General features: G+C 35.1%; 3 protein-coding genes across 3 annotated transcripts; 2 read left to right on the forward strand and 1 right to left on the reverse strand.

Annotated features, from left to right (window-relative positions):
- The first annotated feature begins 9,360 nt into the window (after positions 1 to 9,360).
- Positions 9,361 to 12,656, forward strand: LOC120165517 (importin-5-like). Its single transcript, XM_039175024.1, has 10 exons — positions 9,361 to 9,385; positions 9,736 to 9,921; positions 10,057 to 10,149; positions 10,271 to 10,356; positions 10,436 to 10,502; positions 10,581 to 10,647; positions 10,722 to 10,858; positions 11,845 to 11,936; positions 12,037 to 12,103; positions 12,276 to 12,656. The coding sequence occupies exons 3-10, from the start codon at positions 10,057 to 10,059 to the stop codon at positions 12,294 to 12,296; spliced, it is 630 nt and encodes a 209-aa protein (XP_039030955.1). The 5' UTR covers positions 9,361 to 9,385; positions 9,736 to 9,921; the 3' UTR covers positions 12,297 to 12,656.
- A 937-nt stretch (positions 12,657 to 13,593) lies between these two features.
- On the forward strand, positions 13,594 to 14,985 carry LOC120165196 (ethylene-responsive transcription factor ERN1-like). Its single transcript, XM_039174768.1, has 2 exons — positions 13,594 to 13,623; positions 14,169 to 14,985. Exons 1-2 carry the CDS (start codon positions 13,594 to 13,596, stop codon positions 14,934 to 14,936), a joined length of 798 nt encoding a protein of 265 aa, XP_039030699.1. The 3' UTR covers positions 14,937 to 14,985.
- A 280-nt stretch (positions 14,986 to 15,265) lies between these two features.
- Positions 15,266 to 17,366, reverse strand: LOC120165493 (tubulin alpha-5 chain-like). The gene is made up of 5 exons (XM_039174995.1): positions 17,207 to 17,366; positions 16,879 to 17,093; positions 16,585 to 16,784; positions 15,989 to 16,497; positions 15,266 to 15,799 (listed from the first exon to the last, which is right to left on the reverse strand). Exons 1-5 carry the CDS (start codon positions 17,317 to 17,319, stop codon positions 15,487 to 15,489), a joined length of 1,350 nt encoding a protein of 449 aa, XP_039030926.1. The 5' UTR covers positions 17,320 to 17,366; the 3' UTR covers positions 15,266 to 15,486.
- Positions 17,367 to 18,830: the final 1,464 nt, after the last annotated feature.

Here is an 18,830-nt window from a genome sequence, read left to right on the forward strand (position 1 = left end):
ATATAATGATATAAGATATATATAATAAAATATATAATATAAAAAAGAGGAATATAGTAAATAAATAAAAAAATATAATTAAAAATATATATATATAGTAGACTAAATTAATATAAAAGTAAAATTAAAGGGTAAATTTCAAGGTAAATTAAAGATTAAGATTGACTTAGGGGGAATATTAAATACTTTTAAAAAAATGAACATGCCTCGGGAGTAGATCTAGGTTTGAAACTTCAAAACCCCACCCCTTTTTGGTCATCGGCGCAACCCATGCTTTAGGTTATTCGAACCAAATCTTAAGAAAAATAATATGCACATGCCAGAAATGAATGATTCAATGTAAAAAAATGCTATCTTTTATTTCCTTTTGAATCGTTACAATAGCTTTGCCTTTGTATTTTTTCGTGCTTTCTTCTGTATCTTGTATGTTAATCCGTATTACAAAGGGGGAGGATTACATGTATTTATAGTGAAAAAAACTAACTATTTTTAGAATCCTATTAACAATAGAATCCTAATGCCATTAGACTCATTGCTCGGTTGTTGTATTTTTGTTGGTGTGGTTGTTGCTTTAAAAGATATGGTGGTGGAAGAGTCCTATTAGGAGATGAACTCTTGCTAGTTCTATCTTTTAAGAAAATGAGTGTCTACAGCTGCCCCTCTTTATCCTTTTTCGTGGAACTAAAAATAGGACAAAGATAAAAAGTAATAAATTTTCGTTCAATGGAGTTGAAGAATAACTCCCTGTCGAATTGAGTTACGGATGGCTCCTCTGTCGCAAAGTCGAGTTCATCTTGAAATGATTTGAATCAGAATGTGGCTTCTCGTTGTAGTCCACTTTGGTCTTCTTCTCGGTTTAAAGACCTTGGCTAAAAGTTCGACTGGAAAGTAATCCATTGACTCCACAATGTGGTTGATATGCTTTTGAGCTGAATGAAACCGAACTCGAAAAGTCTTCGTTGACAGATAGTTTTTCTCGACTTAAGCTATTCTGACGGAAAAAAAGGCTTCTTGCTACTGAGGCATGGCTAACCTAGATCTTTTTATCGGCTTGAAAACAACGATTGCAGCCGGATAATAGTGTGATTGAGGTGTCATCGAGCTGAATGGAATCGAACTCGACAATTTTCATTGACAGATAGCCCTTCTTGCCTTGAGCTATGCTGTAAATTTGATTTACCTCTGAGTTGAATGTAATCGAACTCGAAAGTCTTTGGTGATAGATAACCCTTCTTTGTGTTGGATATCCTTCGTCATGAAGTTGAAATCCAATCTAGAGATGGATGCTGCTTGTGTGCACGATTCCTCTTCATCGTGAAGTTGAAACCGCGGGTGGCCCCTTCGTCGTGAAGTTGAGCCTGGTAATTGGATATCCTTCATCGTGAAGTTGAAATCCAAGTGGGTAGTATTGTTCCGAGTCCAATATCCTCCGTCGTGAAGTTGAAATTGGCTCTGGAACTGGGAAATTGTTTGTTGACAGCCAGCCGCCCCTTCGCTGTGAAGTTGAGCTTGTGTTGTCTCGAGTTCAATATCCTTCGTTGTGAAGTTGAAATTGACTCTGAATGAAACTAAAAAGTTGTTTTTTGATAATCAGTCGCCCCTTCGTTGTGAAGTTGAGCTTGTGTTGTCTTGAGTCCAATATCACTCGTTGTGAAGTTGAAATTGGCTCTGAAACTGGGAAAATGTTTGTTGACAGCTAGCCGCCCCTTCGTTGTGAAGTTGAGCTTGTGTTGTCTTGAGTCCAATATCCCTCGCTGTGAAGTTGAAATTGGCTCTGAAACTGGGAAGCCCCTTCGTCGTGAAGTTGAGCCTCAAATGACACGATATCCTCCATCGTGGAGTTGAAATCGCGGATGGCTCCTTCGTCGTGAAGTTGAGCTTTGACTTTAATATCCTTCGTCGTGAAGTTGAAATCCAAGTATTGTATGTTGCGGGTGGACACGATTCCCTTCACCGTGAAGTTGAAACCGTGGATGACCCCTTTATTGTGAAGTTTGGCTTCGAGTTAGATATTCTCCGTCGTGAAGTTGAAATCTACTCTCGAGCAAATTGTGTCGCTTTGAGTTCAATATCCTTCGCCGCGAAGTTGAAATTGACTATAGTTAAAACCTGAAAAAGTTATGCATATATGTGATGCTATGGATGCAATGCTCTTAGGTATGCCTAAAATGCATATGCAACATATATTATCTTGGGGCTCTGGAGAGAAATCTCGATCTCCGGTTGCCTGTCTGGAATCTTGATTCTTGAATCTTCAAGTTTTGATCCCTGATCTTGAATTCTTCAAATGTTCAAATCTGATGTGCACATTCTATTTTTGAATTGGGAAATGCTTCTCGACCATCTCAAGTATATGTCTGAGCTGAGTGTAACGGTTCAGATGATGCTTCAAGAGAAGTTGTCTCGAAATAGATAGAATTCGTTTCAAGGGAAACGATCTCAAAGATATATGGTGTTTCATGAAAACGGACTCAAGGGAAACAAAATTTTGTTTTAAGGGAAATAAATTTGAAGATTTTGTGTTTCAAGAGAAATTGTCTCAAGGGAGACAAATTTTTTTTAGGGGAAATAAATTCAAAGATTTTGTTTCAAGGGAAACTGTCTCAAGAGAGACTAAATTGTTTTCAAGAGAACCTGTCTCAGGAGAGACAAAACTTAGTTCCAAAAGAAACTGTCTCAAGGGAGATGAAATTTGTTTCAAATAAAACATATTCAAATAATTTGTTTCAAGGGAAATATTTTCAATGTTTATGTTTCAAGAGAAACTGTCTCAAGGGAGATGAAATTTGTTTCAAATAAAACATATTAAAATAATTTGTTTCAAGGGAAACTTGGAAACTGTCTTAAGAGAGACAATGGTGAGCACGATTCCCTTCGTCGTGAAGTTGAAACCGTGGATGAACCCTTCATTGTGCAGTTGAGCCTTGGAATTGGATATCCTTTGTCGTGAAGTTGAAATCCAAGTAAGTTGTATTGTTCCGAGTCCAATATCCTCCGCCGTGAAGTTAAAATTGGCTCTAGAACTGGGAAATTGTTTGTTCACAACCAGTTATCCCTTCGTTGTGGAGTTGAACTTGTGTTGTCTCGAGTGCCACGATATCCTCCGTCGTGGAGTTAAAATCGCAGGCAACCCTTTCGTCATGAAGTTGAGCCTTGACTTGGATATTATTTGTTGTGAAGTTGAAATCCAAGTATTGTACGTTGCGGGTGGACACGATTCCCTTCGCTGTGAAGTTGAAACCGTGGATGACCCCTTTATTGTAAAGTTTGGCTTTGAGATAGATATCTTTCGTCGTGAAGTTGAAATCTACTCTCGAGCGAATTGTGTCGCTTTGAGTTCAATATCCTTCGCCGTGAAGTTGAAATTGACTCTGACTGAAACCGGAAAGTTTTTTGTTGTCAGGCAGTCGCCCCTTCGCTGTGAGGTAGAGCAACCACCATGTGCTTTTGAATCGAGCATCCTTCATCTTGAAGTTGAAACTTGACTCTAAAAGCTGCAAAAACTTATGTATACAAAAAATGATAAATGCGATGCTCTTAAGTATGTCTAAGATGCATGTAACATGAATTAGTTATGTTTTATCCCCTGGATGGAGTCTCGTGCTTTGTGTACTTGTTCTTGCATATGGAAGAAATGCCTTCAAAATGTCTAATAATTTGCATCAGGATGTTGAATTCCCAAATATGCCCCAATATTCGATGTTGAATCTAAAAAAATACCCCAACATTTGATGTTAAATCTTCAAAGATGCCTTCATTGTTCCTGATTTCTTACTTCAGCATGAGTTTTATGTTTGAGAGCCACATGTCATTTACCAAGATCCACTCTAGAGAGATTGCCTTGTTTTGAAAAAAATGTTTTTCTTTCTTTTTTATTTTCAAAATTCTGAAAATATCAAAAAGAGTTTCGAAAAATGTTTAACCAAAAGTTTTGAAAATATTGCCCCTTTCACGGTTTTACAATTGAGACAAATCATAAAACTAGAGTTCATTGGATATCAAAGAATTAATTATATTGTTAATCCTTCAATAAATTATAGCCATTTGACATGTGCCAAGATCAAATCTATTTTTGGGAAATGGTTAAGTAAGGAAAGGATAAAAATATCTCAGGTTATTATGTTTTGTCAAAGGTTTGGCATTTTTGTTTATTTGATGCTCAAAGGTTTGATGGGGTATCTTGCATGCTCCTCTTATTGGAAGTGTTCTCCGATTCCCAACTTTCATGATCAAGCTCGGATTGTGCGATGCCTTATCAAGGAATTCTTGCGATCGTCTCAGCTGCCCAATTTTTGTATTCGAGTCATCTTTTCAGGTTTTCAACTCGAATACTCCTTTGGTTTCAAGACGTCATTCAGAATTTACGTCTTGAACCCCCTTTGTTATTTTTTTCTATCATGCATTAATTACATTATTTTTTGCAAATAAAGATTAATTCTGATGGGCGGGATGAAATATGAAGATAGACTCTTCTGTTCAGAACTTCATGTATGATTAGAAGGGAATTTTAAGGCACATAACGTAGGTCATGGTTCATGGTTATGAAAGAAAGGGATAAAAGGCACAAACAAGTGTTTAAGGGTGATTGAACCAAGGATCAATTCATTCTGATGTCTTCAATCATATCTTGCTCAATTTGAATATACTCGTATATGTCTCTCTCTTGATGCTCTATGATCTTCCAGTAGAGTGATTCAGAAATGATTGTGCTCGATCAATCTCATTTGATGCTCTATGATCTTCGAGTGAAGTGATTCAGTAATTCAGAAATGATTGTGCTTGATCAATCTCATAGTTTGAATCTCGATGTGTCGTTTGAATCAAGAGAATCTTTGCATATGCATATTGTCTTCTTCTTTTTTTCAATTTTCCTTTGTTTTTTTTCTCTTTGATTTTTCTCTTCTTTTTTTCTCTTTTTGTTCTGATTGAATCTTCGCACTTGGCATTTGGTTCACCTTTTGGTATCTCATCTGAATCAATGTCTTCACTCATGCAAGCAGATTTTCTCCACCTTGCCCCCCAGTGTGGAGGGTGATCATTGGTTAGGGTTGAATCAGAAGAAAAATACTATAGGCTCAAAAGGGGACACAAGGGATATATATTTTCTCATGTTGTGAAGGGGTAAAGAAAAGAAAGTCGTTCATCATTTCATACATAGAAGCTTTCACAGAAGAGGTATCCCCAAGGGGATAGATTTTCAGGATTAATTTTATTCATAGGAAAACAATGTAATTAATACATCGTAGAATTATTTTAACTGAATTCTTTTTTCTGCTTCTTGCCCCCGACATGTCTCAATGTTCAGGCTCCCTGCGAGATGCCCCAAGTTGTGTCTTAGAAAAATGCTCATGTTCAAATGAACAACTCAATGCCTTGGGTTTTGATGGCATAAAATGTCAATTTTAAGTCTAAAAAGAAAATGATGTGACTTTATTAACTCAAAGAAAGGTATGGATGTATCAAAAAGATAAAGGCATTGTTAAAAAATTTCAAAGGGAGGTAATGTCAAAATTTGGTCTTTTTGGTAATGGCCATGAGTTATTTTGGGTAAAGAATCAAGGTATTTTATTTTGGGGTTTAAGACAGGATAAGAAAGGTCTAACCTTGTCATGTGTCAAAAATCCATAATTCTAGAAGAATTAAAAGAATCCTTAATTCATTTAATATTCGAAAAACTAAATATTAAAATTTGTTCAATTGCTCTACCTTAGAAAGTAACATAAATTCAATCGTTTAAAAGATTAAGCAAAAGATCAAAGACGTGTTCAAACAAAACAATCCTCTAGGTGCAAATGGTATATGCAATTCCCCCTTCTTCGGCTCCGTGCACCTGAACCCATCAGGTTTTGGATCTCGCGCTTCAGCGCCTTATAGTTCTCAAAGAAATGTTTGAAGCATCCTATGTGGCAACTGCAAACAGCTTCAACATCGTAGCCCTTAGGATATGTGGACTATTTTCTCAGATCATCTTGGCAGGCTTAGTCGTACAACCAGCTGATCGAGCTCATTCGTTATGATTTCAGTTTTTTCTTTTGATGTTACAATCTTGCTTTCATGTGGTGTTATGTGGTTAAAACCACTTCATTGAATTCTCTATGAAGAAATTTCATGTTTATGAAAATGCTTAAAAATGAAATGTAGATGCAAAATGCAAAAATGCATGAAATGTTCGAGGCATTGATCCAAAAACATGTCTGTTATTGTAAATAACCTTTATTTGGACAAAAGTGTTTTATCTTTTAAGAGACAATAAACATATTTAAAGGTACATCCGGACTAAATCCTCTAGTCCCGGAACAGGTTGACTAGTCATTTGCCTTCGTCTTTCACCGGTTGAATAACTTGTTGAACCACTCCTGCCTCTCTGGATGAACCGTGAAAATGTTGAGTTGTTTTTTTGTACTGGTTCCCAAAAAGTGTCGAATGATTGTATCTCTGGCTTTCATCCTTTGCTGAATCGGAAATTCCATTGAAATCCTCAATCAAAGGGATTATCCGAAGTTCATTTGCTTGTTTCTTGAATTTGTCGACGGTGACTTGCCATCTTGTTCTTGTTGTCTTTGAATGGACTCTCGAGGTCAGTAACCTTTTTCTCGTCTTGCCCCTGCCACCTTTGTCAACCCATTTTTGAAAAGTTAACTTTTGATGTACTTGATTGTGGGCACCATGTCTTCTTGATCGAATGTGACATATAGTTGTCTTTGCAAATTGTCCTCATTTTCTTTCTGAGTTTTTTCTAACCATAGCCGGACCCCTGCGTTTTTCATCTCTTGTATTACAACCCCTTTGTCCATTAATGCAAATTATTTATGGTTAACGAACATGTTTTTTTGTGTGGATCAACACCTCTTTTGAATGATGCAGATGATGGAAATAAAATAAAAGAGAGAAAAATTGAAAAGAGTTAGTAAGGTAAAGATAATAATAATGAAAATAAAAGGTCCTACCCCACATGATATCTACCCCACATGCTTTAATTCCTACCCGGACATGATTTCTATCCCGCATGCTAATTCCACACAAATCCTAACCGCATATTTGTTTAGTTCGCATGCTTTGAACAGAAAGTAAAGCATGAAACAAAGTAGCCTAGGGTTTGGAATGAGGTTTTGGGGTAGGCTCTAATTCTCCATAGCCTCCCGATTTAGGTTCTAAAAAAACGGGACCCAAGTTCTCCTTGCCGGTGCCCCCTTGGGCTTACTAGACCCTTAGTCCTAAGCTCATTACAAGCTTATGTGGACTAAGTTAAACTCGTGAGGAAACATTCCCTTATGCCCACACGGTGAATAAATTCACACGAAGACATAAGGTATATGAATCCCGAAGGTTACTTGCTAGGCCCATACAGTGAATAAATTCACACGATGGCAACGCTTTCACCCCCATTTAAAAGGGTTCGGAGCTCGGGTATAGAGTCAGAGATGGAAACTTTTTCAAAAATCTGAAATCATTGAAAAAACGTCAGTACAACTATTTACTTGAAAAAAAATCAAAGATAAATAATTGAAATCGAATAAAAAAATTAAAATTTAAACTTGTAATTTGCGCTAAAAAAAGACAACCGAAAATTAATTTGGCCTGACTCACTTACCTGTCCCAGCGGAGTCGCCAAGCTGTCGTAACCGTCTTTCGGTTGAGCCCCGGAATTGGGCTTCGACTTGAAAAATGTGGATTGGAGTCACCACCGACCATTTTAAAACGAATTTAGGTGGGTCGGACACCATCTTACCTGATCTGAGTTTTTACCAGAAATGTGTCGGGTTCGGGAGTCGGTTACGGTCAAGGAAGGATTAGCACCCTTGAACCGCCCTTTCGGTACCAATTAATTTGCCGGTTGTCTTAGTTGTGAAAATTCAAAATTAAAATTAAAATTTAACAGACCCGATTTAAATTACTTACAATTGATTGATTTGAATACTCTTAAAAGATAAAAACTTTAGATTCGTAGCGGAGTATAAAATCGAATTAGGATAGCAAGTGTGCAAACATGAGAATAATAAATAAAACAAGAAAAAATGAAAAATAACAAAACACGTAAAAAAATAATAATAAAAATAAACAAAATGAATAAAATGTTAAAAAAAGACACAGATAAAGGGAAAAAAATTAATGGAGTAAAAAAAGGTAAAAGAAATTAAAAAAGAATAAAAATAATGTGTACTATAAAGTAGTATTTACTAAAACAAATAAAAATAATAAATATATAATACTAAGTAAAACAAATAAAAAAATAAAGATATATATGATATTAAGAAAAACATAAAAAAAAGTAAAATAAAGTAAAAATATAATATATATATATAAATAAATAAAAATAAAAATAGAATATTAAGAAAAAATATATATAAAAACGTATAAAATATAATATTAAGAAAAAATATATATACATAGCAAATGGAGAAAAATTAATACATCTATACACACACATATATATATATATATATATATATATATATATATAAGATATATATAATAAAAATAATATAATATAAATAAATAAAAAAAGAGGAATATAGTAAATAAATAAAAATATAATTAAAAAAATATATATAGGAGACCAAATTAATATAAAAATAAAATTAAAGGGTAAATTTCAAAGTAAATTAAAGATTAAGATTAACTTAGGGGGAATATTAAATACTTTTAAAAAAATGAACATGCCTCGGGAGTAGATCTAGGTTTGAAACTTTGAAATCCCACACCTTTTTGGTCATCGGCGCAACCCACATTTTGGGTTATTCGAACCAAATCTTAAGAAAAATAATATGCACATGCGAGAAATGAACGATTCAATGTAAAAAAATGCTACCTTTTATTTCATTTTCAAATCGTTTACAATAACTTTCCTTTGTATTTTTTCGTGCTTTCCTCTATATCTTGTATGTAAATCCGTGTTACAAAGGGGATGATTATATGTATTTATAGTGAAAAAAACTAACTATTTTTAGAATCCTATTAACAATAGTATCCTAATGCCATTAAACTTCTTGCTCGGTTGTTGCACGTTTGTTGGTGTGGTTGTTGCTTTAAAAGATATGGTAGTGGAAGAGTCCTCTTAGGAGATGAACTCTTGCTAGTTCTATATTTTAAGAAAATAGATGTCTACAAATTTTTATCTTATCCTATTATCGAGTTTTAATGTTTCCTATTTGGTTAAACTAATATATATATATATATATATATGTGTGTGTGTCATTTTTATTTAGAAAATATTCTAAAAATCATTAAAAATGATTTTATAATTATAATTATTATGTTTTAGGATAAATTGTGTGAAATTTTAAAAAATTCACGACCGTGACAATCGCAATAATCGTAATAACATCCGTTACGTCCGAGAGCGCTATTTAAATCCATGCCAGATGCATTGAATGAATGTGTTCAGGTTTGTACTATTTTTAAATGAAGTTAATTTTGTTTTGTCTATTCTGCTTTGGATGAATTTTATTGGGCAACAGATGGTTAGTAGCAAAAATATTTAAACAAACAAATAAAAATTAGAATGCTTACTTGAACTCAATATGTTATTTTAATATTAGCTAATAATTTGAACTAATTACTGAATTAAACCTGCCGTGTCTGTTAAAACTGCTCCCTTGTATTCTCCTGGGTTGTTTCTGATCTCTTGTTTTTATTCTTTTAGTTCATATATGAGACAAGTTCTCGAAAAAGTATCAGTGTTTCATTCATGACCTTTGTCTTTTATTCCCAATGTCTGAGGATTTCTTCTTTAAGATCTCTGGTCCTCTTCTAGATGAAAGTCAGGTTAGATCTATTGTGGATGAGATAAAACAAGCAATCACAGCTAGTGCGACCAGAAAAAGTGAGAGAGCTGAAAGAGCCAAAGCTGAAGACTTTGATGCTGAGGAGGGAGAGTTGACTAAAGAAGAAAATGAACAAGAGGAAGAAGATTTTTACCAAGTAACTCTTAAAAATAAAATCTCTGATTGATACAGCACATTAATGCTGAACAATATTTTCTTATATGATATTTTTCCTGTCCTGATCCATTAAAGCCTCCTATTTCTTTCCTTAACGAGCATTTTCTTCTTCCAGATGGGTGAAATCTTGGGAACTTTGATCAAAACGTTTAAAGTCTCTTTCTTGCCTTTCTTTGACGAGCTATCTTCATATCTTACACCTATGTGGGTAAGTTCTGAGAAAGCTGTCTCTGTTTCCAAAATCAGTTGTCAAGGAACATCCAGAATAAAAATGTTCTTTCCTGAAGTATGCTCATACATATTTCTCTTTTTTTGGGTCTAAAATACAGGGTAAAGATAAGACAGCTGAAGAAAGAAGGGTTGCGATTTGTGTTTTTGATGATGTTGTGGAACAGTGTCGTGAAGCAGCTCTAAAGTAGATTGCCTAGTTTTCTTATGTTAGTTATCATCATAGAGTATCATTTGATGTAATTGCTGTAATGTTTTTGAAACAGATATTATGACACATATCTTCCTTTCATGTTGGAGGCTTGCAATGATGAGACCCCAGATGTGCGACAGGTCTGTATTTTCTTGTTCTGGCATCCAAAGCACCATAGATTGTTGAGATTGTAATAAATTTTAGGATTTTATGTTCAGGCAGCAGTATATGGACTTGGTGTTTGTGCAGAATTTGGTGGACCCGTATTTAAGCCAATTGTTGGAGGTAAATTTTTGCATGATCGTCTATAAGGAGATTAATTCTTGCAAGAATAACGTATTATTTGTGACTTCTTCCAGAGGCTTTATCAAGGTTAAATGCTGTAATAGGACATCCAAATGCTTTGCTACCTGAAAACGTTATGGCTTATGATAATGCTGTTTCCGCTTTAGGAAAAATATGTCTGTTCCATCGCAACAGTATTGATGCAACTCAGGTATTGCAGGCAATAAAGTTAGCTTTCCAAGTTAATTAGACCTTTCGATATGAAATGAACATCCGTTGTGTGCATTAAAACAAATATGTATTTATGAGCTATTGTTTGACGTCTCCAAATGCATCTTGTTAACACCAGTAACATGAGATGTAAGCACAAAAATAGAAATAGTGCCAGTTTGGGTTCATACACTGTTCTCTATCATTGTGCTTGAAACTATAGCTGAATTATCTGCTATTCTAGTTAGTTTAGAGGAGAATCTTGGTGATATTGATAATCACATTCTTTTCTCCCCTCTTTGGTTTTGTTTGGTGACTGCTTAAATAAATTTAAGGGTTTCTTGACATGTTCATGCAATCATTTTTTAAAGTATCAATAACACTGACAAACATTTCCCTCTTGCTGTCACTAAATTAACCCTAAAACTTAGTTTATAAAACCACTAGTTATTAGGAATATTGGTGATTTGTCACTGCAACTCCTTCAGTGCTCAGTATGATGGATGCGGACATTGCAATGATTTTACATATTATCCTTAATTTTCAGACTTCCTTGTATGAATTGTGATATTTAAATTACAGAGGTATATCTTGTAGATTATCTAATGCCCGATATATAAATGTTCAACACAGCCTTTCTTTTTATTAGATTACATGGACAAGTAAATTATAATTTGTTGAAGCATTTACTCAACATGTACGATAAACTTTTTTGTCTAACGAGTAAACTGAATCCAGACAAACCAATGAAAGAAACCCGTGAGCGTAACTGGTGAGGTTTGCTTGTGGATCATCTCTATTACTATTACATATGGATATTCTACAACTTCAGATCAATTTCAGTAGAACTGTGTTTACAACTTTCAATCTGCTTTGCATTTTTCACTAAAGTAACTGGTTGCTTATGTCATATAGCCTATTTTAATGCTTCATTTCTGTTTTCTTAATATTGGTTTGCCTTGACATACTACTCTCTGTATTTGGTAGGTTGTTCCTGCATGGTTAAATTGCTTGCCAATAAAAGGTGATCTGATTGAAGCCAAAGTCGTTCATGAACAACTTTGTTCAATGGTCGAGAGGTAAAATCAGCTTCTAACTGTACTGATCTCATTTAAGTAATTCATTTTTTTCCACAATGCCCTTTCGCTGTCCATTATTTGAAAATGTGGGTATGTTCAGGTCCGACAATGAAGTTTTGGGTCCCAACCATAATTCCCTTCCTAAGATTGTTGCGGTATTTGCTGAGGTAAAAAATTTAAGTTGCTTTATCAAAATCCTAAAGGCTCATATTTGAATGGCATGCTCGAACAACAGTGCACTTAAAAATGAAAATTTTCTGTTGTGCTACCCATCTGTTCTTATTTATCTGGTTGTTCGGTATTTGTGGTGCATTTGATGAACTATATACTATATTGTAGGTTTTATGTGGAAAGGATTAAACCACAGAACAAACAGCAAGTCGGATGGCGAATCTACTGAAACAGCTTCAGCAGACTTTGCCACCGGAAGCATTGGCGTCAACTTGGTCATCTTTGCAGCCGCAACAACAGCTCGCTTTGCAATCCATCCTCTCCGCATAGTTCAAGTAAATAGGCTCGACAGGCATCTGTCTTGCATGTGAAGCATATTATCATACAAAATTCTTTTCCCTTGGTTTTTGCGTGATGTTTTTATCCCCAAGGCAGCGATGAAGGTGTGATGATCGAAATGAACTCTTGCCGCTATTTATTTAATTTAATTATGGAATGTGTATAGTGTAAGGTATCTATTTATAATATGGGTACAGGTATCGAGTCTAGGGGAAAAAAAGAAAAGAAGAAGCGATTGATTATTTGGTGTGGGTAGCATAAGATTTGAGAAGACTATTCTTGAAGCAGTTTTGGTCTCGTGTGTTTCTTGGTTTCAGTTTTACAAAGATTTCCCGATTTGAATTTGTAATTCTTTCATTATGTTTGCAATTTTGATCATACAAAAAAACAATAATATATGTTGTGGGTTTGCTCGTGTTTACCTTCGCCTTTTTCTTTCCTCTTAGAACTTAATTTATAGACATTTTGTGCTTAAATCCTTTGGGTTGGAAGATCAAAATTTTAAAAAACATAAACATTAAAATAGGGTAAAGTGTACAAATGGACTCCCCGACTATAAGATACTGGTTTATTTAGTCATTCAACTATTAAAAGTTATAAAATAGTTTCATGATTATAGATAGTTACTTTGTTGAATTCATCGACTATTAAAAGTTATAAAATGACCACTTGACTATTCATTGTGTTCCAAATTTGATCTTTCCTCTTAAAAAGTTGACGATATTCTGAGTTAATTGTTAATTTGTTGACTGATATAATAAAATTTGACCTTAAAATCTCAAACGACTATAATATATCAGTTATCATGTTAACGTTAAGATTAGACGATCATAATTTTTTTAGCGGGAAACGATGGGTTTGGAACTTAATGATTTAACTTAGACAACCATCAATTTTTTAACGGAAAATGATGACTTTAGAACTTAATGAATAATCGGGTGATCATTTTGTTATTTTTGATCGTCGAAAGACTTTTAAAATAATGTTCTATAGTCAGAAGATCATTTTATATTTTTAATAGTCAAAAGACTTAATAAAATAATATTTTGTAATCAATAATCATTTGTGTGCTTTACGCTAAAATTTATCAAAATAGAATACACGCATAAAATTTACTAACTTATGCATTATTTATTTATGGTTAACAATGGAGTGTCGCTTGATTTTTAATATAAAGGTCAGTCAGGATTAAACCTAAATCAAAGGTGTAGTCATTGATTATGCAAGTTTGTTTTATTAAATGTACTAATTCTTTTAAATCTAAAAATATTATCCAGTTGTTTAAATACTAGTATAAAAAGTAAAATTAAAACACCATTCAATCAATTAATATTAAATATTTCAACACATTGTAATCATAATTCTGTCACGTAGCCATATTCTTTTCTAGTTCAACCTAGTTGAGATTCCACTCCTTTGCTGTTTCTTTCCTATTGGATCCTTCCAAAGACTCCATTCTGCTTTAGTGGGAGCCAACTTTCTCCAAGTGTCAAGCCTTGACAAAATCCTAATCACCATATGATTCGGTCAACTTAGCCTTGAGATTTCAGTTCCTAACAATGGAACAAACAACATCCCAAAACATGCTGACAACAATGTTGAGACAACCCTCCCACCACTTCAAACCCTTTAATATAAACAGCCCCCCCCCTCCCCCTCTTTTGTTCCACTCCAAAAGCATTCTCTCCAATGGAGCAACACTAAGTTCAATTCCAACTAAAGGGCAAATCGAAGGAGAGACCTGCAACTACCAGTAGGAGGAATAAGTTCATCGGTGTACGGCAGCGGCCTTCGGGGAAATGGGTTGCCGAGATCAAAGACACGACACAGAAGATAAGAATGTGGCTTGGGACGTTCGAGACAGCTGAGGAAGCCGCCAGAGCTTATGATGAAGCTGCTTGCCTTCTCCGGGGTTCGAATACGCGAACCAATTTCGCCTCTCATGTTCAGACCGATTATCGTCTCTCGTTAAAGATTAGGAACCTGCTTGATCAAAAGAAGAGTTTAAGGCAAGAGGCTTGTAATAATACCAACTCCAACAAAATCAGCATCAAAGCAAGTACTATTGTTAGCAGTAATGGCACCATCAGTCATACTGGTAGCACTGATAACTTCTTGTCGAGCACAAGGGATGATGGTTTTACATGTAATTCGGTCCAGATGTTCGATGGCACGTATAGGCCGGAGTTGAGGAATTTCATCAGGGAATTTGAACCGGCCCCATCGCAGTTCGGTCAAACCTGGCCATTCATCACAGTACTTGATCAGATTCCATTTATCGAAGGACTGGAGTTGCCACAAGATGCTAGTCTACTGCCTCAAGGAATTGACCAGGAGCTTCAGGAATTCGAACGGTTGAAGGTTGAAAGACAGATATCAACAACTTTATACGCAATGAATGGGGTTAATGAGTACCTCCAGACTGCATTTGATCCAAATGATGCTATCTGGGATCTTCCTACCCTTTGCCACTTGTTCTGCCAGAGCTGATTCCATCTTTCTACCATGAAAGACAGTAACTTGAGATTGTCTGTTTCTAGTGTTGCTTTAGGAAGAACTTGAAACAACAATTTTCACCGTCTGAAATGAAAATTATTACTATTTCAGTTATGGTCCCTATACCATTTTTTTTCTTACTCTCCTCTCTTTCAAGCGACAATTCAATATTATACTCTCATAACAAGTGCCGGATGATGAGATTACAAGGCAATTTATTGTTCAAGAAATATAGACAGACAGAATGACAGATTATAAAGCAATTATTGCTTATGGAACAACTTTCATAAATAAAAGACAACATTTATGACAAAATAACATTTAACAGTTAACGCAACTTTAATATTACTTCATTGGTAGCATACAGAACGCCACAGGCAAATCCTTGATAACAAAGAAGACAACATTCAACAAAATAACATTTGACACACAGCAAGGCAGCGCTGCACAAGATAAATCGATACGAAAGAGCACGGGAAAGGGAGGTAGGAGTACCCTCGGACACTGAACCGATCTTCAAAGTAAAGATCTTTACATAAGAACATCAATAGTCTTCACCATCCTCTTCATCATCAACACCTTCAGCACCGACTTCTTCATAATCTTTTTCAAGTGCAGCCAAATCCTCACGGGCTTCGGAGAACTCACCTTCTTCCATGCCCTCACCAACATACCAATGCACGAACGCCCTCTTTGCGTACATGAGATCGAACTTGTGATCAATTCGTGCAAACACCTCGGCCACTGCTGTATTATTGCTTATCATGCAAACAGCTCGCTGCACCTTAGCAAGATCGCCTCCAGGTACAACTGTTGGGGGCTGATAGTTAATGCCACATTTGAAGCCTGTTGGGCACCTGTACAGCCAACCAAAACGCATTTTAGATATGCTTGCACTAATAACCCAATCCTAAAGCATATGAGGTTGCATTAAAAAACTTCAAAAAACAAAATTCTGGTTCAGATAAACCAATCCTAAAGCACTCATATCAGAACACTACCAAACAAAATTGACTAGCTAGTGAACTGATACGAAATTTTCTTACCAGTCAACAAACTGCACTGTCCTCTTCGTTTTGATAGTAGCAACAGCAGCATTAACATCCTTGGGGACAACATCTCCTCGATACATAAGGCAGCATGCCATGTACTTCCCATGCCTAGGATCACACTTTGCCATCATGCTGGAGGGCTCAAACACATCATTAGTGATCTCAGGAACTGATAATTGCTCATGGTATGCTTTCGCCGCCGAGATAACAGGTGCATACGAAGAGAGCATGAAATGGATACGAGGATAGGGAACCAGATTGGTTTGGAACTCGGTAACATCCACGTTAATGGCTCCATCGAACCTTAAGGAAGTCGTCAAGGATGATATGATTTGAGATATCAAACGGTTCAAGTTGGTATAAGTTGGCCGCTCGATATCAAGCGACCTGCGGCATATGTCATAAATTGCTTCATTGTCCAAGAGCACAGCCACATCTGTGTGCTCGAGAAGGGAGTGAGTGGACAGAACACTGTTGTAAGGCTCCACAACCGCCGTCGAGACCTGCAAGTTCAACAAATAAACATTCTCGATATCAAAAATTGCTATTACAAAAAAGTTTCAATGGCAAAACATCATCCATTAAGTCACCTGAGGTGAAGGATAGATGGTAAACCCGAGCTTCGACTTCTTTCCATAATCTACTGATAAGCGCTCTAACAACAAAGACCCTAGGCCAGAACCAGTCCCACCACCAACAGCATTAAACACCAGAAACCCTTGTAAACCGGTGCAATTATCGGCTAACTTCCGGACACGGTCAAGGCAGAGATCGACAATTTCCTTGCCAACTGCAAAACACAAGCACCACAGTTTAAACCAACCAAAAAGTTAAAGACACCAACAGCAGCTGCTAGGCACATAGATTGAGACGGTGTTTAGTACTTGTATAGTGGCCTCTGGCAAAGTTGTTGGCAGCATCTTCCTTGCCGGAAATAAGCTGTTCAGGGTGGAAAAGCTGGCGGTAATGACCAGTCCTAACTTCATCGATCACAGTGGGTTCCAGATCCACAAACACGGCTCTAGGCACATGTTTCCCTGAGCCCGTTTCGCTGAAGAAAGTGTTGAAAGCATCATGTGCCACACCCACAGAGGTGTCACTGTAATCAAACAAGTGTTACTCCTTTCCAGGACTTCAAAATCGGTACTTTTATTGTTAGATTAAAAATGGGTTTTAAATTTTGATCACCAAAGGAGAAGAAAAAGAAAGAACCTTGGCATCATTCCATCGGGTTGGATTTCATGTTCAAGACAGTAGAGTTCCCAGCAGGAATTTCCAACCTGAATCCCAGCTTGGCCTATATGAATGCTTATAACTTCTCTCATCTTTTACCCAATGGGTTGAATGATCAAGCGAAGGGATCTGAACTAATATTAATTTCTTTACGAGATATCGAATGGACACAGAGAACACAGATGATTTAAATCTGAGAAGATAACATACAACAAAGCATCCGTTTTTATGCCCTTTTAGTGTTTTATTGGCGTTTAAACAAATGGGAATTGATGATATTGGCGTCCGACAGCTTTACGTGGGGCCCATGTTTTCGGTTTCTGGCTTGCTGCACCACCCACGACTGCGACCCTTGACTAGTGTTGACAATTTAAAAAAAATAAGGGTAAGGTATACAAATATCTCTAACCATATGATATTATATTATTGAGTTTTTTAAATATTAAAAGTTATAAAATATTTTTTAATTATAAGATATTATTTTATTGAGTCATTCAATTATTAAAAGTTATAAAATGTATCCAACTATTTATTATGTTAAACATAATTTTCTTTAAAATGTTAACTATAATCTGAACTGGATGTTAATATATTGTCTCATATATAATAGTCGTTTAAGATCTTAAGATCAGATTTTATCATATTTCATACAGTAAATGAACATTCAACTCAGACTTACATCAATATTTTAACAGAAAAAGACGAATTTGAAATATAATAATAATTGAGTGGCTATTTTATAACTTTTAATAATCGAAGATTCAACAAAGTAACATTTTATAATCAAAAGATCATTCTGTAACTTTTGATAGTCAAAAAATTCAACAAAGCAATACTATATCGTAGAGAGACCATTTGCATACTTTACTCAAAAATGAAAATAAATAATTATAGAAAGAATCAATGTAATAAAAATAGTTGGCTGGCTAGCAGCTGGGTGGGGTAAGGTTGAGTGGTTAAGATTTTAATTTATGAATATCTGATTTTATTTCTAATTTAACATTTTTAAATTTATAAAATTATAAATTAAATCTCAAAAAATTATATTTTTCTTTTCGCCCTAAAAGAATTTTATGGCTTTGACAATGTCTATAATTCCTGCATTACTATGTAGATGGTAGCTTTTAGTTATAATCGTTGTTATTCAATATAATCTCAAGCAAATAAATTTATTTTTTAATTTTCAATTTTAAAAAATTCCTATTATTTTTAGTCAAAAAATAATTTTATTTTTAAAATTTTAATAAAAAATCACCTCATCAAATCTACTCATTCAATCGAACCTTAAAAGTGTTTCGCGAACTTCATAATAAATTAAAAATTATATCCTATTAATGTTATTGTAACACCCCAATTTAGGGGTTAAATTTTAAGAAATTATAATGTGGTAAATTTAATTGGTATTTTGGAAGAAAATGAGGATTAAATTGAAAAATTTCAAAGTTGAAAGACTGTGTTATAAAGTGCAGAAAATTCATTGGCTAAACTCATGGTTTACCCATTTTTCTTTTTGAGATATTATAAACCTTCATCAGACGCATATTTTTCTGGAAAATTCCAGTTTTCCTCTTCCCCTCAACCCCTTTTTCAACTCCGATCTACT

Source organism: Hibiscus syriacus, unplaced genomic scaffold (genome assembly GCF_006381635.1).
Source record: "Hibiscus syriacus cultivar Baekdansim isolate YM2019G1 unplaced genomic scaffold, ASM638163v2 tig00111582_pilon, whole genome shotgun sequence".
Taxonomy (NCBI): Eukaryota; Viridiplantae; Streptophyta; class Magnoliopsida; order Malvales; family Malvaceae; genus Hibiscus; species Hibiscus syriacus.